The sequence below is a fragment of the Pyxicephalus adspersus genome, chromosome 7 (genome assembly GCF_032062135.1).
Source record: "Pyxicephalus adspersus chromosome 7, UCB_Pads_2.0, whole genome shotgun sequence".
Classification (NCBI taxonomy): domain Eukaryota; kingdom Metazoa; phylum Chordata; class Amphibia; order Anura; family Pyxicephalidae; genus Pyxicephalus; species Pyxicephalus adspersus.
In genome coordinates this window covers 59,769,965-59,796,115 of record NC_092864.1, presented here as the reverse complement: position 1 = coordinate 59,796,115, position 26,151 = coordinate 59,769,965, and the positions used below count along the sequence as shown (strand labels likewise).

Sequence of the window (26,151 nt, the reverse complement as noted above, 5' to 3'; positions counted from 1 at the left end):
CCTCCTTCCATCACCATCAGGTGTGTTAGAATGAGTATGCAACTCAGCTGGACAACTAATTCACAACCAGTTTGGACAACAAGTGGAAGTGTGTTTGTATACAATAGTGCTAAGATCAGGCAGCACAGCACATTGACAACAAACCTTTAACACTACTAGAAAGTAACATAGGTGTTGTGTGGCAGCAAATCAACATGAGTGCAAATGTCAGACTATTAAAAAAACAAACAAGAAAAAGAAATAAAAACCATGACAATTTATTCAGAAGAAGACTATGTACATAATACATTCAAATACAAATATGTGACAATGGGAAAAAGGCAACAAGGGGGATCAAGTAGCACTTGAGCAGTTAGAGTGGAAATCATGCAGACATTTGTACTCAATACTTGTGGAAAAAATGACAAAATATTGCTGAAGAATTGCTAAACAACAGACACTGGCATTAAAAACCAGGCACAAAAACATTGCTGCAACAGATGAAACTAATAATGAGGATTACAAAAAAAAAATCACATCAATGCATACCATCCAAGCAAAATTGTAATAATGCCACAACGTGTTAGTGAAAAAGACCCACAAATAAAAAGTAACAGTCCTCGAATAGAATTGTACAAATTGTGTTACTACAAAAATGAGAAAATGAGAACACGCAAAGTGTAATGCAATAGCGATACAATAGTAATAGAAATGTATTTTTATAGCAATTCATCTAGATAGAAATCTTTTTTTAAAACTATACAAACTTTTTGCCTGCTAAGATGAGCACACCCAAAGTGTAAGGCAAAAGAAGTCAAGAACAGTGATATGGTTTGTGATACTTCATGTAGATAAAACTCACTGTGTGCAAAAAATGAGCTCCAATTTTTTTCCCTAGGGCTCAGAACAGTTAAAAAATTGCTTTTTGGAACACATCATCCAAGTCCAGAGTAAATATTCTCATCTAAAAATGCACAAACAAAATGTACAAGTTTACAGAATGCAGTGAAATGCGAGTGAAAGCAGAGTAAGCAAACTTGGAAATTTAGTATGAAATGAACCCATACAACTGTGCATAGCTCAAAGTAAGGCTAGAGTTTAACTTGGAAGAAGGATGACTTTTATTAGCTTTATAATATTTTATTTTTGTTGAGGTTTAACATTATTCTTACAGTTAAGGCCAAAAGGAATGTAATTCCCATCAACAGTAAATAAAGAAAGATTTTACCTTCCCAAATTATTTATTTTAAATTTAACTCAAATTTATTTTAAATTTAACTTAAATCTAAAATGTTACTTTTTTATTTAATGTATATATTTATTTATTTATTGTTGTGTGGGTCCTCAGGCAGATTCATGACATATTGCCTTTTCACACGGGAAATAAGAGAGGTAATCCAAAAATGTTAACTGCCCCCTGAACAGAAATATAAATCTTCCATTGGAAATACTTTGTATATTACAACTGTGTGAAAGGGTGATTTCCATCATATTAGAAGGATATTCTATTTTCTGTGAGTGTGTACAAGGAGTTTGGTGGTCTCAGGGGACAGGTAGGGGTGGATTTTGGAGATGTTGCGTAGGTGAAAGTGACAGGACCTGGAAATGTTCTGAATATGGGGGGTAAATGAGAGGGCAGAATCAAAGGTGACACCAAGACAACGTGCCTGAGGGGAGGGCCAAATAACAGTGTTGTTAACAGTTAGATATATGTCAGGGGGAGATTTGGAATTTGAGGGGGGGGGGTGATGATGAGTTCTGTTTTATCCAGGTTGAGTTTCAGGAATCGGTCAGACATCAGTGATGAGATGGCTGACAGGCAGCATGAGACCTTATCCAGGACTGAGGGGGACAGGTCAGGGGTGGACAGATAGATTTGAGTGTCATCAGCATACAGATGGTACTGTAAGCCAAAAGAGGATATGAGACTACCGAGGGAGGAGGTGTACAGAGAAAAGAGGACCGGGCCAAGGACTGACCCTTGGGTACACCGAACAAACTGCAAACATGTACTTAGGCTTACGCTTTATTCCCACCATAAGAAGCATTGCCATGAGCTACATCACAACAAACATCAATGCACAGACACCTGCATGGCTGTTTATTGCAATGCTCACCCAAATCATTACGTAAAGGGTGTTGGCAAAACACACTGCAGTGCAACGCATAAGAGGAAACATCAAACACTGCATAGAGCATACACCTTTGCGTATCTTGCACTGCAATGCACCACACCACACATAGTGGTAACCAGGCCTTACTGTAAATATGGGGTGGGAGGATTCCAGCCATACCTGCTTCAATGTTTACATTGCTTTCTATCTACCAAGATGGAAACTCTCATAGATCAGATTTAACAAAATGGAGATTGAATTGTGTGCTAGATTCTAAGAGATGGAAAAAGAAGCCAGCGGTAAGTGCAGACTCTTGTACATGAATATTGTAATGCTTGGAGAGACGGACCCTCTAGGGGGTGCTATGGCTTGCACAATAGTGGTGTGAGCACTGCCAAGGCAGACGGTAAACAAGAAGGGAGAGGAACAAAGTCAGGGGTCAAGAGCAAGAAATGTAGAAAATAGAAACTGGTGACACAGGGTATTGCATCCCTCTAAGCCACATTTTTTTGCATTGGCATTTATCTCCTATATCAGTGATTGACTTTCCATAGGAAGAAGTGAAAAGCAAGGTTCAACTTCTTTTTTCATATCATCGATAAGAGTCACATTTTCCTCCAGGATCTAGCAACACCTAGTTTTTTGTACATTGTAACGATTTAGTTATAAAAATGTAAACTTTTCTTGCATAGGAAGAATTATTAGCATGTAACTCTAGGATTAGAGCAACAAAACTTTAAGAAGAAAGTTCCATCAAGTTCAACCAAAAAGTTTTTTTTTCAAGCTGACCAACTATGTAACTATATTGACAGCAAAGCTGCCCAAAAGGCCAATGTCAAGAAGTCAATGGCAAATTTGGGTTATGTGTTTATGTTTTTTGATGTTTTATTTATTGAAGGAATATTTTGCAAACAAATATTTGGGCAAAAGTCTAGTTATAAAAAACCTTCAATACATAAAACGTCTACATAGGTGTAATATTTTTCATTATGTCCATAAAAAGACATTCATTGAAAAAAGGCAGGTAGGCTGTGTAAAACAGTACCTTGACTTTTGGACAGCACAGTTGATCTCAGAATAAAGTTTTTAGCCCCGATTAAAGTGAAAAAAGGAAATTCATCTTATGACCAATGCCTTAATTCTATTATTTTCCCTAAACCTAATTGAATCTTGAAAATGATTCCTGAACTCTAAGTGTATTTACTTAATATCAGTGGAGTATTTATTGGTGCAACGTCCATATGAGGATGATCTGTGTTTATATTTATATATATATATATATATATATATATATATATATATATATATAAATATGCTACTAATGCTTATATTACCAATTATAAAAAGGCAGCCATAATTATTATGAGGTTTAACAGTATGTTCTCCCATGTTTCTTTTCTAATTTTGAACAGTTCAATGAGTGGGCAGACATTCACTAGTTACAGCAATTTATACTGATCAATTGTTTACCACAGGCATGTAGAAAAACATGCATTGTTAATTAATTAAAGGATAACGAATACATTGACTAGCAATGCTAAAACAAAGCACAGCTAACAATGTATACTGAAACATCAAAAGAATGCGACAGAATGGTGATAGGTGTATAGAAAAACTAAAGGGTAATACCGTAATTAAACAAGAGAATTAAGAACTATGTAAATTGACATAGTAATAGATTTTCTTGTTTGGGTAAAAGAAAATTAGCAAACTGGTTCTATTTTTATCTAAGCTTCTTTATGAAATCTTGGACAGTGCATATATTGGACTTCATTCAGTTGTGTGTTGGTGGCTATCAGTACAGTAGAATTAGTTACGGTTGTTTTGGTTTAAATGTTTAAAGCTCAAGCATTTATATAGCCATACAATTTAATCACTGGTTTACAATATGGGTGGTTTGGGTTCCCATCTGCCCAAAATTCATTTAAGCTCTACTGCCCCAGTAATGGCACTGTGAACAGCTTTTCTCTCCACACAAGTTATACAAAGTAAATGAAGGTATACCAGTGGAGCCTACCTCTTCTGAATGTTGCATCCTGGGAACAGGGATGTTCTTTTCAGTACTTCGTGTGTTTCTTAGGGCTCTTTCAGACTTGAGGTCAAACCCCCCAAGTTTTGACAAACTGATGTTATGTGTCCAGGAGCAGCAAACGAGAAGAGGAAAAACAACTATGGGCCCAAAAGCAACATTCTCTTTCCAGGAACTGTGCTGCAACTGCAAATTGGTTCCCAATTGCTCCTATTATTCCTATGAATGGGAGCAGATAGAAGCACAGTTGAGCGTCCAGTTAGCTGTGGCAGTTTACGACAAGTCTGAAAGAGTGCATTGGTATTGCAGTGATTGATTGCAGAACAAGTAAATCTTAGCCCAGACACTACCAGACTGTTAGGATTTTGCATCAATTACTTAAAAGGAGCTGGTATTTTGTAACTGTAATTTGTGTTTATTGAAATGTGCCTGCTTGTTTATTCTGTATGATTGTCCATTTTTGTATTCAAGGTGTAAAAGTTTAATCCACTGTCCAGTGATCTAGCCACAGCTTCCACTCAGGTCAGGTAGGACTACACGGGTGTTGTACTATGCATTGGACAAGAGGAACGTATGCTTGTGATACCATATGCTTCTTGCTGCTAAGTGTTTGCTCTTATCTATCTATCTTGCTCTGCTTGTTATCATTGTATGACCTCTAAATCCGACCCTTACCTCCCTCCATTTTTCATAGTGATCTTCATACGTAACATCCTCCTGGCCCTGTCTGAATATTTGGTTTCTTGGTCCTCCACCAATCCCTATTTACCAGTCATCATTTTTGGTCAAGGGGGCAAACGGGTGATGGGAAGGTGTAACTAGCCTCCTGAGGCTGAGTGAGGGCTTGATTATAGATAAGTGGAGCATATTATTAGGACTGCAAAGTTAATTTGTTTTTAGTTTGTATTGAGCTTGAAAGTTAGATAAATATTGTTAAAAAAATAAACCTAATGCACCTGTGTTAGAAACACTCTGCTCATTCATTACTGTTGTCTAAGCTTCAGTTGGGACACTACACCTCAATCAGTGCTGCCACATCAGTAATCTAATTTTGGCAGCCGCATGTCCTGGCATTTTTTTATTCTATCTCCGACAGTATGTGTTCATACAGATGGAAAAAAGGGACAGGATAAACATGCTGGTGTGCAGCTTTATTCGGCCCTCCAGGTACAGTAAGCAGCAGGTGGGTTTTGTACATAAAATGGAAATGTGCTATATGTGCACTTTTTGAAATATACCTTTACTGTTATTATGATGTACAGTAATTGCATGATTTTATGTTACATTCGGAAAATGTTTTTAGATAATTCATTTTGAGATTTCTCATAACTAGTCTTATTTATCCACTTCATTGCCTTTATAACTCTGTTTCTAAGATTATTTTAAGTATCCAAGCATTACAGTGTATAGCTGTAGTATACTGAATTGAATTTAAAATAAAAACTATATTAGAAAATGTGGCATTTTAGAAACATAGTAATTGTTTTATTTCATGTTATTTCATTTTCATGTCTTTCATTGTATTGCATCACCATGTTTTCTATATTTTTTATGCCATTAATTAGTAGAAAACCTTGCTAGCCTGAACGTAATGAGCCACACTGATGTAAGGAAAATGTCATTGTTAGTACAGCATATATTTAGGCAGTTCTATTTGTGTACAGCATACCCTATGCTGCTAACATATTGCATAAACCATATATCCTGAGAAAAAAAGTACAACCTCTTCCATTTCTAAGCAGGTCATAGACCAAAGTGGAAATGCTTGGGCATAATGCACAGAGCCACAGGGGTGAAGGGGTAATGATTTGGGCTTCTTTTGCAGCTACAGGACCTCGGCACCTTTCAATCATTAATTTAATCATGAACTCTTCTATAATCTAGTCATATGTAAGGCCATCTATGTGACAGCTAAAACTTGGCTGAAATTGGAATTTCAAGAAAACAGTGATCTTAAATGCACCAGCAAATTGGCGGAAGGGTTGCTAAAAATTAAAAGAATGTTGTTCCAATTGCCCAGTCAAAGAGGCTTTAGTTCAATCAAAATGCTTTGGTTCTTTTTTTTGTAAGGCCCTAGTCCAGCAACAGTACTCACCAGACACAAGTACCCCAATCTAACACTGCACTTTTCATCTATAGCAGCCCCAGCTCAGCCTTGGGAGACTGGTTGTGTTTCCCAGAACACGGTTGCCCCCAGGACTTAGTACGCAAGGGATGTTGTCTGGCAAGGGACTGACAGAGAACTGAGAGCACATAGATAATGTAGTACCAAGATTCCAGCACAGGTAAGTCCAGAATACAAAGCCAGGTCATTCACAGGTAATCAGTCCACCAGACGAGGTATTCAAGGGCACGACACAAGCATGTGGGGTCACAGGCAAAGGGTCAGTCCAGGCAGCCTAAACTTACAGGGTCAGAAACAGGCAGGGTTAACAATGACAGTGCAGAATAGAGTCAGGAACTAATCTGTCCCTAAAATCCCCCTCAGCTGTGCACAGCCTCAAGGTGTGCCCAAAGTGGCTTAATGTAATAAAGCAAGATCAGCATTTTAGACACAAAGTTAATATTTTCATTAGGACAACAATGGCTACCACCTATTTCATAACAATATTTTTTTATATGAGAGCCCCACAGCATTCCCAAAAGTGCTGGGGAATAAGGCCTCTTCCCGACATACACCTGTCTATAATGGGAAGAGGGAAAGGACACTATGCAGTCAAAAGAAGTGTCAATGTGAGTAGGATTTAGGTCTGCAGAAAGCTGATTGGAGGAGTTGGTGAAGAATCATGCTCTGTCTTGCACATCAGGTAGTCAATCACACAAAACACAAAAGTGAAAAAACAAGTTCTCTTTACTAGGAAAAACAGGCTCATAAAATGTATATGCCTTATACTGTACAATTTATCCTACTTTCTAATTTATTTAAAAAAAAAATAAGTTAAATATTTTATAAAAATAACGCATGCTCTTTCCCATCTCGTTTCAAGATTGTGAGTTATCTCCAAAATGTTTAAAATCAATTTCTAAATGTCCCTGCCATGAAAAATGTCTCCCTCATTTGTTCTTATAAAGAAAATGTACCAAGCAGCAGCAAGGGAAATTATAGGTGCTCAAATTGATTTCCATGGTTTCCAGGAAAATCACAAGGAGATTCAATGACTAAAATACACCCTACATGATGCAACTATCATGGGATTTTAAAAAATGTCAACATCAAATATAAAAGGTGACAAGAAATGCATCTGCAGGAAAATTACTTTTACCCAATATGCGCAACATGGTCAAGATCAAAATGTGATCCAAAAGACAATAAATGAAACTCCTCTAGTCTATATAATAAAAACAAATTATTTTAAGTTTCAAAGTATTTCAGATAGTAGTATGAGGGTTTCAAACAGAAAATCATTGCAACACAGACTAAATATTCAGGGACACTGTTCCATAACTGGAGCAAGCAGAATTAGAATCATATTATAATAAAACCACACTGGACTAATAGTTTTGACCAGAACTTAACTAAAGAATTATAGGGGTCTATTTATAATGCAGCGAACATTATATGCATATAACATATGCATATAACATTAACCTAGCATTCTTTGGTGAAGAATCTTCCAGGTCCATATATTTAAAATGACAATGATTATTTCTGCACTAGAAAATTCCAGTGTAGGGAGGAGGGGGAAATGACTGGAGAGGGCTAAAAAAGGAGACAAGTTTGTAGGAAGATAGAAACACTGAAGCTGGGTGAATGATATGACTAAAGGGGGCATGACCAAGGAGCGGAATGGCGCTGTGCATAACAAAAAAAGATGTGGATCTAGCAAAGTTTTGCCCCTTCTCCAAAAATGTTTGTAATCATGTAGCTACTTAAGTGTTATATATATTGTATGATGTAAATTTTTCCTTGTGTGAGATGTGGTCATGTTACAAAAAAAAATTGGTAAATATCTGATTATCTGATCATTAGTAGAAGAAGGATACAAACTGGTGTTTGGCAATCATTAAGTTAATGGAATCTTAAGCCACCATGGTTGGAGATTTGAATGGCTTTGTCACATGAACCTAATTTGTTTAACCCTCATGGCAGTAATCGCAAGTGTGACTCAGGGTGGATTTTACCTGCAAAAAGCTGTAATCCGGAGTCATATTCGGGGTCGCTAAAAACATAAAAAAAAAAAAAAACACTTACCTTGTTCCGTTGGCATCCCCCGGCGTCCTGCTGGTCCCTTCAGGTCCTTGGGTTACGTCTTCTTTCTTCGATCTTCAGCAGACTGCAGAGATGTTCTCCAGGGTTTCCTGGTGACGTTGGTGCATGCGTCTGTGCCAGCGGGAGGAGTGGCAGGAAATTCAAATAATTGTGTATTGGATTTAATACAAAATAGCTGTTTTGAGTTCAATACAAAGAAATCTTTATATAATATATATATATATATAATATATATATATATATATATATATATATATTATAGGAGCTACTGTACAGTTATATTATGTTTGTGTATTTTTTATTTTTTTTAACAGTGTTTTTTTATTTAAAGTTTAATAATAATTTTATTAAATATTGGACATATTTCGGTGAGAATTATAGGCCTTCAATGTGAAATAAATTTCCATGCAAAAACTTTTACATCAAACAGTAATTTCTAATCTGTTTTCTAATCTGAATTATGTTAACCAAACCAAATCTCAATACAATTAAACTGTAGCTAAAACTCCTTCAACAAATAAAAGGTGTGTTTGTGTTTGTGTTTTTCCACCATTTCAGGCTTGGCCCTGCACAGGTTACTATATGTTTGATAAATGTCAGGTTGACAGATTTATAAATTTACCCCTTAGTATATTTGATCTCTTGTCAGTGTTTACTCAAATTATTATGTTTCAGGGGTTTGAAATACGTTTACCCTCTCTCGTTCAAATTGTATTGGATTGATTGGTCATACAAATAAATAAAATTGACTTACCCCATCCTATGAGTGTGAAACCCCATAAGTATTTTGTGTCTGAAAAGAATGCTACAAATATCAGGCTGTGCAGATAGAGACCTTCAACAAGTATCCAATAGTAGTTGGTGGCCAGGAAATAAATGAACAGTACAACAGCAACTTTACATCCAACCTACAAAAAAGAAAAAAAACATATTGGCCACAAAGTCTAGAAACGACTTTCTTAGAAATGACTGCTTTACAAATGATTTATACATTTTTCCCCAATGTTCCATATATTCCTACTGCTCATATATCATGCACTCCTATGGTTCCAACAGTTAAAATGTTGCAGTGTTTAAATGTTAAAATGCATTGCTGTGTTTAAGTGTGTTCCTATTCTTGCAAGAAGAAGCAATAGAAAATGTAACATTTTGCAGTTAGCACTCGAACAAATGGCGAAGGTAAATCTTTGAGTAGGGACATTTGTTATGGATACATCCAGATTGACACACATTCCTGTCCTTATAATAAAACAATATATTATCTTTGTGCAGAAATCTAAAAACTCTAAATATAAATTACCCATAACATGTTTACTACAATATGAAACACATATTGTATATTTCATCCAACAAGGACCTGGCATATAATGACTATTGTCATTATAAATATGTCCGTTTTCAACTGGTGAGCAGGGGATAAAAAGGTTTTTCTAATTACCATAATCTGTATTAAAGTACAGGATACTGTAATGAAAACATTATCTTAAATATAATTTCTGAAAACATCGAAACTCATCAATATCTTTAACTTTAACACAACCCTATGTTAACAGATTTGACATAAGGGGCCTGATTTTTTAAAGCTCTCGAAGACTGTAAAAGATGGACTATCACGGTTGAACTTGGGTAATCCCATTTGCGGGATCTCTTATGATAGTCTATCTTCTCCAGTCTTGGAGAGCTTTAATACATCAGGCCAAAAACATATAAAGGAGTTATGTGATGCATAAAAAGTTTTGGGTATATTACCTTGTGTTGTGTTGCGTTGAGGCAACCTATTCATTTAAACAGACCAACATAGCACTGGCAAAATCAAACCTATAAAATTTTATTCTGGTTCTGTATACCACAATGCATTGTTTATGTTTCATCATGCTGTGAAGTGTGGCATGTATATACTGCACTCAACAAGGAGTAGCAGTTAGGGATGAGCGAGAATGCCTCTGACATTCTCATGAAAATTTCCTCAAACTTCGACTGGGTCCACGAAATTTCGGCGAACCGATTTCGTGGAACCATCGGAAGATCGAGGAAATCATTACAGGATGATTCCCATGGCTCCATTCTCCATGTTCTGTAAGCAAAAACGTCCCAATTCGCCGCAAGATCGAATTTTAAAATCTCGCTCGCTCATCCCTGGTAGCAGTGTGAGATTTAACCTAAGTTTTACCTATTTTTGTATGCAACCACACACAACAGAAAGCGGTTATGAAATGCAGCTCTTGCTTTCTCCTCTTCCCTGTAAAGCACAGGATTTAGTAGGATTTATTATTTCAGCTGAGATTAGATGTTCTTTCATACCTTTTAGACAAAGGTATTTTATTCTTCTACTTATCGCTACATTTTCTCCAGTGGATACAAAATATGTTAAGGATTAAAAAAATGAAACTTTTTTTTTTTTTATTAAGATCTTACAGACAGCTTTCTTTTTAATAGCATGGTATTTATTTTCAAAGACCCTTTTATGTTTTATCTTAGCTTTCTCAGATTTACTTTATACTTACATTGACAATGTGTGTCAGTTTACAGTTTCTTATTCTACCTACTTAATCTTAAGTGTTACCACTCTATTGATCACTAATGATATAAAAGAAAATAGTGGATGAATGTAAGACTGATATTAAAGGCCAAATCCAGTCAATTTTTATTTTTTGGTTCTGGATTGAATAGGAAAAAATGCAAATTCCTTTCTGGTATTTATTTTTGTCTGTGACCCCACCAGGGAGATTCTTCCTGTCCCTCTGGCAAAAAAATCTATCAACTATCAATAGGGCAGGATGACACAGAGGCTATTGAGATATTGTCAGTTGGGGCTAATGTGGGCTGCTTATGTTGGAAACTTCCTAGTCCTACTCTGTATCTCCTTTGGACATACTGATGCCTAACAGTGTAGTTTTCAGTCTACAACCCGCTTGTTGTGTTCTAACAACTCTGAATACCCCAAAGACCCCATAAAAAGCAGGCATGCGTCAAACTGGAAATCATGAGATGCAAAACCCAAAGCCTAAATCCAAAGATGCCATTGCTTGGGTAAGGCAAAATGGCACTCACAGGCAACAGGGCATCATCCTTCTCCAAAGACCCCTTTTGATACAAGCAGGCACCAAGAGGAGATATTTGACTACAAGATACTCATCTCTGCAAATCCTAATCTACCCTCTGCAGGAAATTTTTTGCCACCCTACACAAGTTTACCAAAAGGCAATAACAGGGAAGCTGTTGAAAAAGATCCATGACATAGGCCACAGTATTGTAGCCTTGGAAAAAAATGTGGATTACCTCTCAGCTACTCTCATTAGTCATAGAAAGCCCTATTGGATGGGAATAAATGTTTGCATAAACAAATGTGACTTTCAAGTGAGTTGACTTGAGGGTGAATCCACTCTAATACCATCTAATATCTTCCAGGAATTTTCACCAACTGCAAGGAAACTCCTCTTAAAGGCTGCCAGTGACAGACCTTTATAATCATTCCAATGAAATGACCTCCAACTGTTCACCAATATTTCACCATATATAAGTGTAGAGACCTGAAACCCTGCCTGGGCATCCTTAACCAATACCACAGGATTTTCTTATTCTTTCTGTTTAATTTGTTTCCTATAACAGTGAAACACACACCTCCATGTCGCTACAGGTGACAACAATATTAACCTTATATATGGAAAACCATATTATAAGCAGGGACATATTTTACTGCTTTCTTAGTGCTCAGATTGAAAGAGCAGCATCAGTTACATCCTTTATAACTACCCCACATTCCCAACAAGAATCTGTCTGTTGGCTACTACTGTCTGGCAACCTACATATATTTTGTACATATTTATACCATAAATACAATGGGCCTGATTTATTAAAGCTCTCCAAGACTGGAAAAGATACACTTTAATCAAAACCTGGGTGATACAGAAAACCTGGAATGGATCTGGTCCAGCATTAAAAACATTTGATAACAGATAGCAAATGACTTTTAAGAAACCCATTCCAGGTTTGCTGGATCACTCAAGTTCACTGATAAAAATCTCCAGTCTTGGCCCACTGTCTTAATTTTTAAATGTCATGCTTTTGGCTGTTATTTCTTCAGGACAGGAGATATAGTCAGAGGTGACTTTTCATTTACTGTAAAAGAGCAGTGCTCAATTGCTATATTTAATCCTAATCAAATTTCTAGATTTTTATTTACAGCAACAAAACAAATTATTGTCAAATAGTGTAAAATGTTTACTTAAATATTACCTGAAGTTAAGAACAGGGTCTCTGAAACTAATATCCATAAAAAAGGATGACACACAAACTGTTGAATGGAATGCCCCATTTTAATATATTATGGGATTGTTGAGTCAAACATTTACTTTACCTAATATTATTGGACATGTATTATAACTGTAATGTCATCTATATCAATATGTGCAAAACTTGATGCATCTAATTAGTCAGGTTATGGTTTTGGTATGTATTTTTTTTTACCATTATTTTGTTTAGTTATTTGTTCTTTGCAAGCTAATGTATGTGTGTACCTAATTTTATACATTTGCTGTATGCATCTACTGCTATAGTCTATTGTATCTTTTTCTCATCACATCCTGTCCTGATAAATGAAAATGGAAATCTCACCAATGGGACAAAGAGGCAAATTACCATGACAAAAGCTGTAACTTTCTGTGCTCTGTTCAAAACAAATAGAATGTTTTTTTTATTTTATTTTTTTTTACTGATGTTAGTCTTTAGGCAAAAATGTAAAAATACAGAAATAAAAAACATGTATTTACTTACATATTGTGACTTATCCAGAACAGGAGCGACCATGATGCTCCTTAGGTCATCCATGAGCATAGCATCTAATTCCTTCACTCCTATATGAGTATGAACCACTTTATCTTTGATGAAGATACTGGCAGCTCTCATCATAAAGGAAACAAACAGATGCATGTGGATGTAGTTTCTGGTACAATGCAACCTCCTGTGAAAATATATATGTCATCATTGTAAAGCCATGTACAGATGTAAAACAGTGAAATCACAACATCATTTTTGAGGCTACATTATTTTAGGATGTATGGTAGTAAAAGTAAATAAAGCTTTAAAATTATATAGGAAGTCAGTGCATCATTCAATGTACTAGTGCTAATCTGAAACGTATGTTCAAAATGTAAATGTTCAAAATTTTCAATATCACTTTTGTACAACCATTATAATTGCCCCTTTATTCCCATAAGACCCTGTACAAATCAAGAACTTCCCTTATAAACCAGAACATTTGAGACATTGATTTACCTTCAGAACTACCAAAGCTCACACTTTAGGTACAGTAAAAAAAAAATACAATTTACATTAATTGGACATGGAAGGCATAATATTGTAACAATACAATATTTGGGTATTCAAAATACTAAACAAATAAGAGGCATGGATGAAGAAAGATTAACTGAACTGATTTCATTTTCCTTGAGAAGAGGGGTTTTACGGGGAATCTGATCACCTTGGATAAATATATAAATTGTCCATATAGAGAACTTGCTTCACAATGATTCACTTTACAAAGGGGCACGTTTTGCGTCTGAAGGAGAAGAACTTTATTGCGTACATAAGGGATTTTTCACAGTAAAGTCTGTGAAAATGCGGAATATACTCCCTCAGAAAGTAGTTTTAGCATGTTCTATAGATAGGTTATATAAAAAGCTAAATGCATTCCTGGATGCACAAAATATAGAGGGGGGGGGGGGGTATTAAAGTTTAAAAGCAATGACACCAGAGACTGTGGAATCGGGGGGGGGGGGTATTAAAGTTTAAAAGCAATGACACCAGAGACTGTGGAATCAGGGAGGATTTTTTTCCCTGATGGAATAAATTGAACCATGTCTGCAATCTCCGGCATTTAGGCCAGATACGGCCTAGCCGGTAGTTTGTTCCGGCCTAACGCCCCCTGGCCAATCCGGCCTTATGTAAACTTATTCAAACTACCGAAACCGCCGGAGCCACATGCGGCTCTTGTGCCTCCTCTTGCTGTGGCTCCCTGAAGGGAATTCTCTCTCCTCCATAAGGAGAGGGAATGTTCCCTATTTACCTCAGCGGTGGAAGTGTTAACGCCCCCTGAATGGGAATTCCTTCTCCTTTTCAATGCATACAGAGGAGGGGGAATTCCCTTCAGGGGGCGTTCCAGGTGGGGGGAGGAGCCATTAGGGCGGGACCAGAGAGAGAGACTGGTCTAGTGTGCTCCTGCCCACCCCTGAAATGGCCTAGTGGCTAAAAAAGTTTGATGACCCCTGCTCTAGATCAGCTGTGCATACTATGTTTTTAACTGGATTATTATTTTAACTGGACTATTTCCCTAGTTGTTGAACTCAATTGACTTTTTGTTGTCTTTTTTCAACCTGACTATGTAAAAATTCAATAGTTTTTTTTTTTATAACGTCAATCCCTAAAATGAATAAATACCTCAATATTCTTAGTTATTACAGTGTGACCCAGCACAATAAATAGGTAAGCACAATCAATATTTTATATTAAGTCTTATGTCATTGAAGTGAATTAGTATAACACAGAGAAATTTAAAAATAAAACAGTTCAATTGGCTACCTTTGTACTACTCTGCAAGAACTATTTTACAGACGTTTGAAGCAATCAGCTAAGGCTAAGGCTTATTCATCCTCAACATGTCTTACTACAATCAAATAAACTTCTAATCATTATGAGTCTTAGGGGTTTCAGTCAATTTAAAATCCTTAGGACTAATTTAAACGCAACAGGGGGCACTTAAAATACATAACTGCAAAAAAGAAAAAAAAGCAGAAAACAGCAGGAGGTCCTTAATAAAAATGTTTCCTATAAAAAAAAAAAAAAATGTAAATTGGTTTACAAAAATAGCTCATAACTTAAACCATTATGTAATTGACTAATCTTTTATTGAAAATGCAAAATAAAATTATGATGTTTGTTTAAAATGAAAATAAGTGTACCAAGGAAGTAAAAGCATTACTGAATCCTTGACATTTCATCAATCTATTTTTGTTTGGCTTAATACAACACCTCCATAGTTAGTATATTCACTCAGAATTACAATAGTGCTGCTGATTCTACTACAAATGTATGCATTTGACAGTTTGGCAGCAATGTCATACTGAATTAAACACTATCTGTAGGCAAACCTAACAAAAACGTAGTTTTACAAAAAACAGGTTATTATTTGTAATTGGGAATAGTAAAAGTCGCAGGCCAGTTGCATTTATGTATTCATGTAGCACCGACACCTGCTGCAGCACTTTACAGAATCAAAGGAATTTAGCTATGTCTCAGAAGAGCTAAAATCCCCCCAATATGTCAATAACATAGTCTAAGGACAAGTTTTGGAGAAAACCTATTAACCTACCAGTATGTTTTTGGAGTGTAGGAGGAAACCCATGAATACATGAGGAGAGTATACAAACGCCATGAAGATGGAGAGATCCAAGTTATAGTGCCAGAGAATGTTTTTACATCCTCTGTGCTTTTTATTTCAATTTGCACTTATGTCCTTCATGTACAACAAATCAGTGGCTTCTGATAATAAAAGCACCAAGGCTTTATATTTTGTTAACCCAGAGTACATTAAGGTCAGTAAAATAAAAAGAAACACTGTATATGTACATTTTTCAAATAGCACTATGTGATATGATGATGCCTGTGAGCGCCAGAAAAATAGTTACCGGTACTGTCACTTTGTTTGCAGACTACTTGAAAACATATCATATGTAAAAAATAAAACCCTTTCTTTGACAGAGAAAGAATTCTAACATGATGAAATAACCATTGTTTTGTGGCAAACACAGCAACAATAAAATAAAAGTGTTCTTTACTTTTCTGATTTATAAAACAATGCATCTGAATTTTAGAAAAATACAGTGACTGAGCAAAGCACATTGCTAAATTGACGAGAAGTCTAGAATATGTTGTAAACTGATGCAGAATGTGACAAATGCCATATGTATAAAACATGGATGTCTGAGCTTTATTTGAAACCTAACCTAAACAATAATTGTCTGTGAGTAATAGGTAAGTATGATGCACTTTTAAAGTTTGTGGTGTTCTCTCAAAAAAAGTGTTCTACAGATTATACAGATGAATTTGGCATAGGACACACTTTTTCTGCCTACATCCCAACTGAACTTCCACATTAAAGGCTGCTTCCAATGAGCGATGAGGTTGCAGTGCTATTATTATGGCTTTCCCACTACAGGTAACTGAGGCTGTCAGGTGAATTGTAAAAGTCATGCCTTATAGGTGAAGCTGCCACTTACTCAGCAATCACTCATGAAAACTACCTTCAACGTTCGTTCATTTTAAAAGAGCACGGTATTGGAAGCCGATTGGCAGTTGCCTGGGAAGTGCCTGAGAAACAACCATTTGTAACAATCCATGGGTATCAAAATATATCCCCTGCCAGTGCACTGCAGAATGACTCAACACACAATAGAAGTGTGTGGTCTCTGTGAACAATGTTCAACATGCCCCCGTGCATTAAAGCTCCACAATCAGCAAAGTTGATGATCCCTACTGATTGGGGGCTGTAACTCTGACTAAACAGGGGGGTGTATGGGAACACTTCTCTACACAGAAAGCTGGTAGGCTTTGGCTGCTCTCACAAGAAAGTAAATCTAATAAATTGTATACTTTTTTTAATTGATGCCCCTAGAATGTATGTAGCTGATATAAACTGAAAGTTTACACAGGCTTTTAATGCAGAAAAATAATGCACATGATTGCTTGTGATATTCAGTATTCAGAGTTTTTTGGCTCTTGCAGGAAAACACAGTAGCTCAATAGTTTCCTCAAATCTTTTTCCATGTCCATCTTTGTTCCATCCCACTTCCTTCTCTCACCAGCTTGTGGCATCAACTTGACACAGAACCAAGTGTTTTAGGCTCTCTTAAGTACAGCATTCAAATGTTGCAGTAGTAGTTAGAATAAAGCCCAACTAAATCCAAAATTAAACAAATTGTTGTACATATTAGGTATAACATTTGGAACTGATTACAAGTAAAAAATACCATTGTGGAATTGTGTCTGCTCATACTGTTTACACAGTTGAGACCTACAGTTGCTCACTACCTTCTTCCTTTAACTAAAGGTCCTGTCCCTTTTCGTGTAAATGCTGTCATCTATTGTTCTTCTTACTTTGGTTGTCAAAAGCTCTTACCTGGTTGGCCCGCCACTAGTTAAATTCAGAGACGAGTGAACAGCTTTATAGGTGTTTGTGAGCCAAACACATCTAACCTATAAAATATATTCTGTCCTTCTCTTGAGTCTTATAAAATACATTTTATTTTCTTATTACCTGCTTTCTATTTCAAATTACCCTTGTTTAATTTTGGGTTCAGTTGCTTTGAAAATTAGAAGGGTTAGGCGCAGGAGTTTTCAATGTAAAGCCAGCTGTAATGTTTATGGCTAGGAAAAAATATTAATTTCAATTGTAAGGCTATGAGTTTAAGGGAATAGTACAATCTAGAGAATTCACCTTCATACCTGAAATATCCAATGATGAAGATAGCTACTGCTAAAGAGCAAAATGAAATGGAGTATCCAACTGTGTACATAACATACAGACGTTCAAAAAATTCTCTCTGTTGAAAAAAAAATGGTGTTAGATATAAATTTTTCAGCATACAGTATATATTTATTCTCTCTCTCTCTCTCAGATAAGAGTATTTAAAAGAAAAATTGCAATCAGGCAGATAAGGTAATTTTATTGCAGAAGGGACATCACCTGTCCTTTCATCTATAAAGCACCTGCCTGGTTAGAAATTCCACTTTAAATCCAGTCCCTGTTCCAGTTTATAAATTAATTCATTCCATAACACATTGAGCAAGGTTGAGCTCTCATAAATTTAATTTGAAAACCACACTTTACAAATGAGCCTTGATTTTATTTCCACATTTTTGCTTGTTTTTGTTGCAGCCTATAGCTAGTAAGTGTGCTGGAAAGCTTTTATATGGAGTAATATTATTCATTTCTGCAGCCCATGAAGGCCAAATTGCCTTCTAGAATGGTGTTTACACCTAGCTCTGCTGTAGAGAAACTGCTCTAGAGAGACCGGCTATTCATTAGGTCTAGTGTAGAGCAGGTTTTCTGTCTTCAAAGAGTACCCTTTAGTGGTTTCTGGAAACAGCTTGTTGACAGCAAAGCATATTGTGTGCACACCTAAGGGAGGTGGCATCTCATTCAAAATAGACTTGTATGCTATGCAGGTCAAAGGTGCAAATGTATAATTTATGGTGAAAATGCACTTATCCTTTAAGAAGGCCTTGATTCTAGCTCTGTGATTAGTTACATTGATTTCATGACTCAAGTCATATATCAGTAAAACAATTTCAGTAGACAGCTTGGATTTGTAGCAGTGCAAAGACATTTTCCAAGGCTTCATACAACGACCCATTGAACGAGCATCCAATATATACATTTATTGTGAGTACAGTGCAGCATAATTATGTTAAATATATGTACTTGCAAATTTTAGGCATGAATTACCAGGTTTAGCCCTCACACTTGTACCCTAGGTAACAGAGCATTTTTACATTTATGCTATTGGTAATAACTTGTCATACGTTAAAGCAGTATAATTTATAAGTATTTAATTTAGAATTAGAACAAACAATGCTTTCTTTTGGTGATAGTGACATCCATATATATACATGTAGTATACATTTTATACTATAATGTGTAATATTTAGAATTACACTAAAATGATGATTCTAGTATAAAGCAATAAAAAGGCATTCTAAAAATAAAGCTGCATTTTATACAATGAAATTTGAAAAAAAAGGATTTATTGAATAAAATGAATAGAAATCAAACAAATTTTAAATATTGTTTGGAAAAATGCAAAATAGCGGGAAAAAAAATACCTAACACTGCCACTGCTGAACTCACTTTATAGAATGAGAATGGATGGATTGAGAAAGAATGTAAGTTTTGGTTACACACCTGAAACAAGCGTACAAGTTGTGTTACAATCAGCTGAACACCTGAGCTGCCTTCTCATTCTGGGTCAGTTATATAGAAGGTAATACATGCAGATAATCAGAACATTACCAAAGAAAGCAGGATATTTTACAATCAGGTCAGCAATAGCAGTTTACATAGTCTCTCAGTAAAAGTTCTGTTTTAAGAAGAGAGAGGGAAGAAGGTGTTACTTGGCGCACCAATTTGATCTACAGATGAATGAAAGCGGGTGGATACAAATGTACCACAATACTACTTTTCATATCTATCTTGCAACAGTGTTTATAATCTTTTCCACTGACAGGTGAATAAATGGCACTGTGTACACATGACTGTGCTGTACTATAGAGAGGGAAAAGTGGAAGATACGCGAGCAGCACCCCACTGCACACTTTTTCAACTGCTGCAAGTAGGAGAAAGGTCTTAAAATATATTCCTGGGGACAGAGGATCAAGTTTTAGCATGATGAGAAAAACCAAAGCTAGTTCATGCCATCCTGGTATCTCTGAAGTTTTGGACTTCCCAATGTCATGTCAATGAAACTCCCTGCGTACAAATGACATTTTTGGACATAATTGGGTAGCTGTTAGTCCCACCTTGTGGTGGGGTAATAGCGACAACCTCTAATGAAGTTTTGTATTTAGCTTTACTGTAGGTTAAATTCTATTAGAAATACCTTTTATTTGTAATTTTTTATAAAAAAAAAGAAAAAGAAAAAAGAAAGAAAAACTAGAGATAATTACTTTGCCATGGCTCATTTCAGGTTCCAAAAAGCGAATACATTCAGAATAGTTAGAAAAAGAGCGATTAGAATTTTGTACAAAGTCCCAGGTTCCGTTGATATTGCATCTTCTATAGACCATTCCTGAAAAAAGAGATATATGTACACAATACTAAAAAAAAATATACAACATTTCCAATATTTTACAAATGTTTAAACATTTTTAGAATCCCTTCACAAGGTAAAGCCTGTGAAGCAACCCTCCCAAAAACCACTGTACTGAGCAAAACACATGAGACATTTTTGACCATTTCATCCAGATTTTGCGTTGTTTAAATTATTGAGTATGTCAAAAAAGATTTTGATGCTAAAAGATTTTTAGAGTTAATGTATATGTGACCTAAGCAAACCTGAACTTTATCAGAACAGGATTCGAATTAACCTCTTTCCCAGTAATTTTTAGTTACTTTGGTCCACTACCCCACCTTTATGTTGAGCAGGCTTAGGCTGAGAAAATACTCAGAATTTCCAGATACAGAAGAGTATGTAACTGATTGGGAGACGTTTCATAAAACAGATGGACAATGACCCAAAACATACAGCCAAAACAACCCAGGAGTTTATTAAAGCAAAGAAGTGGAATATTCTTGAATGTCCAAGTCAGTCACCTGATCTGAACCCAACTGAGCATGAATTTCACTTGTTGAAGACCAAATTTCGGACAGAAAGGCCCACAAACAGCAACTGAAAGCCGCTGCAGTAAAGGTCTGGCAGAGCATTAAAAAGGAGGAAACCCAGCATCTGGTGATGTCCATGAGTTCAAGACTACAGGCTGTCATTGCCAGCAAAGGGTTTTCAACCAAGTATTAGAAATGAACATTTTATTTTCAGCTTTTTAAATTGCCCAATTACTTTTGAGCCCCTGAAATGAAGTGATTGTGTAAAAAAGGCTTTAGTTCCTCACATTTGTATGCAATCTTTTTGTTTAACCCACTGAATTAAAACTGAAAGTCTGCAGTTCAACTGCATCTGAGTTGTTTCATTTAAAATTAATTGTGGTAATGTACAGAACTAAAGTTAGAAAAAAAGTTGTCTCTGTCCAAATATTTATGGACCTAACTGAATATACTATCCGCGTTTTGCCTCTAAATCATAAATTGTGATTTGGAATTTTACATAACTCACCAAGTGTTTTGGAAAGATAGTCTTTACATTTGTGAAGTGAATGTTTCTGACATAATCCACTAGCTGGCAGGTTTATAGATAGTATAGCCAATACATAAAAAGCTCTAAGAAATACAACTTTAAAGGCCAGCCTTTTGGTGTGGAATTCCGATTGCACATTATGATTTTATTCAGTAATAAAATATATAGAAAAACTGGAAATAAGTTCAACACACTAAAATAAAATCTGAAATGCAAGGAAATATTTTTGATGAAAATGAAAACGAATTTACATTTATAGGTTACTGCTTGGTTTGTGAGAAATATAATGATTAGTGAAAATAAAAGCAGAAGCTAAAACAGCATACCTGACTGCCAGTTCTAAGAGGAATAATGCATCAAATATTTTTTCTATTTTATATTCCTGAATTTAAATGCAGACATGTGGTTATCTAAATTATTAACTCCATATTTTCTCTGAAATGTTTTCTGTCTATTTCCTATTTTCTCATTATCAGAGTTTCTGGGTTCTTTTCCGTAGACCATCCTTACACATATAGTGTAAAATGATGTAGTTCTGTATGTGCTGCATGGTATGCACAAATAATATATATTATTTTATGAAGTATTTTATGTAATACTGATAAATTCCATACGTTTGTAAAACGTAGCAGAACCCTGTAAAGTGACTGTAGATAGGGAATGGTGCTGATACAGAAACACACATGGAATCATATTTCATTTTCATAGGACATTTCTCTCCTGAACCTGCTGTCCAATTGGGAGCCATCTGTGCTATATTGTGAAAGACAATAACTGCATAAAAAAGCATGACAATCACCTGAGGGAGAATATAAACGAGGGGCATGTGTTTAGAATAAGCCAAGTTTTATAGTTTAGCATATAATCTTGAATAAAGAAATCCCCCATGGATATTTCATATTTTGTAATATAATAAAAGAATAAGGCATTGAGTTATACCTAATAAATCTTGTAGTGTTATATTTAGATATGTAAATTAAAGCAAGAACAGTCAATTTGTTTCTGTATGACCATGTGGGAAACGGTAATAGATGTAATTGTGTGCTTGTGAACTAAATACCTCTGTGATTAAAGTCATACACATACGGAGGACAACTGACAGCAAGTATTTTCCCTGGAGTTCCTCTTGGCCAGCATACCAATCCATCCCATTCTGGCAGACAACTTCCTTCTGTTCCTGTGTGAAGACACAAATATATAAGTCAATCCTTTGGTACCTATTAAAATTACAATGTGGAACAACAATTTTCTACCTGCCTGTAAAGAACAGGACACATGTATAAAGGGTTTCCTTGTAAAGTCAATTGTGGAAGAAACTATGGATTTTAAACCTGTAGATAATGGAAGCATTTGGTCCCAGAAAAAGTCTAAGTGCAGGGCATGTTCTTTTAATATAGAGAAGTAATGTTTTCTGCTTGACTGTGTCACGCTCGGGGAGACAGGGCCACTAGGGGCGCTATGGCTTGCTCTGAGGTAGTGCAATCCCTGGGAAGGACCAAGGCGCAGGGTCCAAGCAGCAACCAGGTCTTCTCCAGAGCCTCTGATGTTGAGGATCTTACTGCCAGGTTGCAGTCCTTGGGCACACCAAGGTGGGCAAAACACGGTACCAAATCACAAAGCAGATTGATATTCGAGGAAGGCCAGAGAGGAGGCAGGCAGCAAGCATGTCAGTTCAGGTGACACGCCAGGGGTCAATTACCAGGGATTCAGAAGACAGACACCAGTGACATAGAGGCCACTGCGCACACAGGGAACACAGGAGACACTGGAAGCAACAGGAGGCACAGGTGAATAGTGGATATCCACTGACAGACAGGAACACTGGAACAGCACAGGGAAGTTGGCTGGGAACCAACAGACTGGACAACGAGGGGTTAACAGAGGAGCTGGGCAGAGGAAACACTGAATTAGCCAACAGGTGTACAGGAACTAGATCACAGAACTAGGGGCTTGGCACCATTGGAGATACGTTGCACGAACACTGAGTGCTGTGTCTGAGCTAGCTAAATAGCCAGGGATGGTAAAGAGGCTATTTCCTGATTGCCCAGCGAAGCTGATAAAGCTTGCCAGCGTAAACACATCCAGAGACAGAACTACCCGCATGCGCAGGAGAGAGGTGTCTGAGCTTTAATGACGAAGAGGCAAGTGGGCCAGACTGGCATCACAATAATATTTTATTATACATATATGAGTTCTGTAAGAAAAATGTGGGGGTTGCAAGCTGCTGTCCATTGTTGGAAGGGAGTTTAATATTGCAGGATTTGGGTAGGTATAATTTTATATATTATTTTATTTTCCATAGTGGCTTTAAGTTTAGGCCCTGATGGCATTGCCACCAAAATTGAGGAAGTCCAAGGGAACTGAAGCAAGAACATGTCCAAAATTTTGGGTTGAAAAAATGATGTCCTATTTCTGAAAATCTGTTAACGAATTGCTAATTTTTTGGCCTGGAAGTTTTTTTAAGGTAAATCCGCTAAATAGTATTGCCACCAAAATAGGATGTTCAAAGGTACCTGTGAGAAAAATGTCCAAATGTCCAAAAAAGTATCTTTTTTCCCTAGCATTCTCAGCATCTTTATTTTCATCTATGTAAATTTATTTTATATTATTTAGGTGGTTACAGTTAAGAAATCAAAACTTTTGTACATGTACTTTAAGCAAGTACTGTCTGCCCCCTTTTTTTAAAACCGTCACAACAGAGGTGGGATATTGGCTCACTACAGAGCATCACAGATAAATGCCAATGCTACATAGACCAGGAGATCCCCACTTTAGGAGGAAGAAAGGTTGGATATGAGATAAGGCATTGGCAGTTAAGAAGATGTTAAAGGCTTTACAGAATTTGGAAATCAGTTGGAGGCCTGAAAATTCCTGGAAGTGAGACAACACTGACAATAAATTGGGAGGGTTTATATAATTTCAAATAATCTTAGAAATGGCTTTCTTTTGTGTCCTGTATATTATGAAGTTTTATTGTTTTTTTTTTCACTGGAAAATGAAGTGAGCACAATTTGATAAATCAAAATAGTGTATAAAGAAATAAAGGTGAAATTATTGGAAGATATCTAAGCATATTATGTGAAAAACATAGTCCTGCCAAGACTGTTTGGATGATATTATAAAGTGTAAAAACATTGCACATATGATTTTGTAGCTAATGGCCTAAATACAGACATAAATTCATGGTATTCATTAGGTCTACTAACTGTAATTTTGCAATCATTTTTGTTATTATAATAAACAGATCTATTTAGACTGATGATAAACTAAGGCATATAAAATTGGCTGGGTTTATCAGTCAGCTAAAAACCGTCATCCTGGTGACAATACCATGTGATTTTAAATCCTGATCCCAGAGGCAGTCTTTTTCTCAATTTCTCATCTGCAATAAAATACTGATATAGACAATATTTTTGAGAGTTTATGCTTTAAAGAAAAAAAAAAAAGAAACACACACACTAAAAATTATATTTAGCGTAAATGGTATAGTATTTAAAAAAGTAAACATAAATATTTGAAATGGTAAAGACCATGAATGAACATTTTTTGATAAAAAAAAAAAAAACAGCAGAAATACTAAAAAAGACACTAAAGATAAACTCAAGGTTGTATTTTGCACCTCCAGTAGGGGTTTGTTTAAATTCTTAGCCCAATGCAAGAAATGTTGCATTTTCCCCATTCTATTACTTTAGTCCAACACACTGCATTGTTGTATGCAGAAAAATATAGTATACATTACAGAAAAACATGCTGCAATACACTGAAATAATAACATTGAAAAGGTAAAAAGATAAATAAACGTGTTCTAAAGATCCAAGGCAGATACCTGCATGTTAAAATGCGCACCAGTACCTGCATGATATGCTCATAGTGATTGCTTACACTGTGATATTAATGCCCTTGCAGCATTAAAGACTGAATAGGGGCACAGTGTCAGATCAGGTGACAGGCAGAAGAAGGGAGAAGACTGCGATGAAGAAGGAATCCAGGACAGTGTGGGACCGACGCCAGGTGTGGAGACATTGGGGGCTTTGCAGAAGTAAAGGTAGATGGTGTTTTTTATTTTACTGACAGTTCTGCTTTATCTTAGTACCTTAAGTTTATTATAGTAAAATGAACTTCCAAATACAAAAACTTCAAATACGGTCCTTTATGGATTTGGCTAATTCAGAAATAAATAAATAATGCAAATAACTTTCATTGAAATTTATGGTAAACCATTTTAATCATCCTATTCGAGTGATTGATAAACCCCTGAACATAGTTGTGTCACCAGAATTGCTTGGGAGGTTGGGGCAACCTGTGAGAACTTGTCTCGCATTAAAATGTATTTATGGAAAAGTTCTAAATGTGGAGTGTGGGTTGAATAACATACTCTCACAGCAATGGGTCACGTTGCAACAGCTTTTACTTCATTGTAAATCATTAAATTCTTTAGCTGAAACTTGATCCCGGAAGAGGAGGCGTAAATTTGCATTATTCACTGTTAATAGTGGGATTACAGAAAGGGTTAGTGTTAGGATTACAGGGAAGGTTAGTGTTAGAAATACAAGGGGGGTTAATGTAAGTTCCCTTTCAAATATAAAAAAAATATGGTCCATGATTTCTTTCGGTTGAAATTTGTCTCAAAGCAAATATGCTTGTGGAGAAGCTCTTTTTGAAACTGCAGCTTGAAAACATGGGACCATAAAATAATACCACAGCAGTGACTTCACATGAAGCAGAACTATAATGCATTTGCTAGCGAACTTTTCATCAGAGACTTGTCACACAGCTGTTTGGCTTTCTGTTAGATGTAATCTAAAATGGTGTTTGGAAAAAGAAACAAGGGACATCAATAGAGCACACTACATTGTATGACTTACCTAACAACCTTAACAAAACAAACTGAAGTTGCCAACTGTCCTTACCTTATAG

The 26,151-nt window shown here is 36.0% G+C and overlaps 1 protein-coding gene across 1 annotated transcript in view; it reads right to left on the bottom strand.

Moving 5' to 3' along the window:
- The window catches only part of PTH2R (parathyroid hormone 2 receptor), a 115,917-nt gene that overhangs the window by 37,648 nt on the left and 52,118 nt on the right, over positions 1-26,151 (bottom strand). Inside the window, exons 3-7 of the mRNA XM_072416824.1 lie at positions 22,295-22,411; positions 20,051-20,172; positions 17,831-17,928; positions 13,106-13,292; positions 9,087-9,240 (exon numbers count right to left, since the gene is read on the bottom strand). Of these exons, the coding sequence (XP_072272925.1) occupies positions 9,087-9,240; positions 13,106-13,292; positions 17,831-17,928; positions 20,051-20,172; positions 22,295-22,411 (678 nt within the window). The remainder of the gene's footprint in view (positions 1-9,086; positions 9,241-13,105; positions 13,293-17,830; positions 17,929-20,050; positions 20,173-22,294; positions 22,412-26,151) is intronic.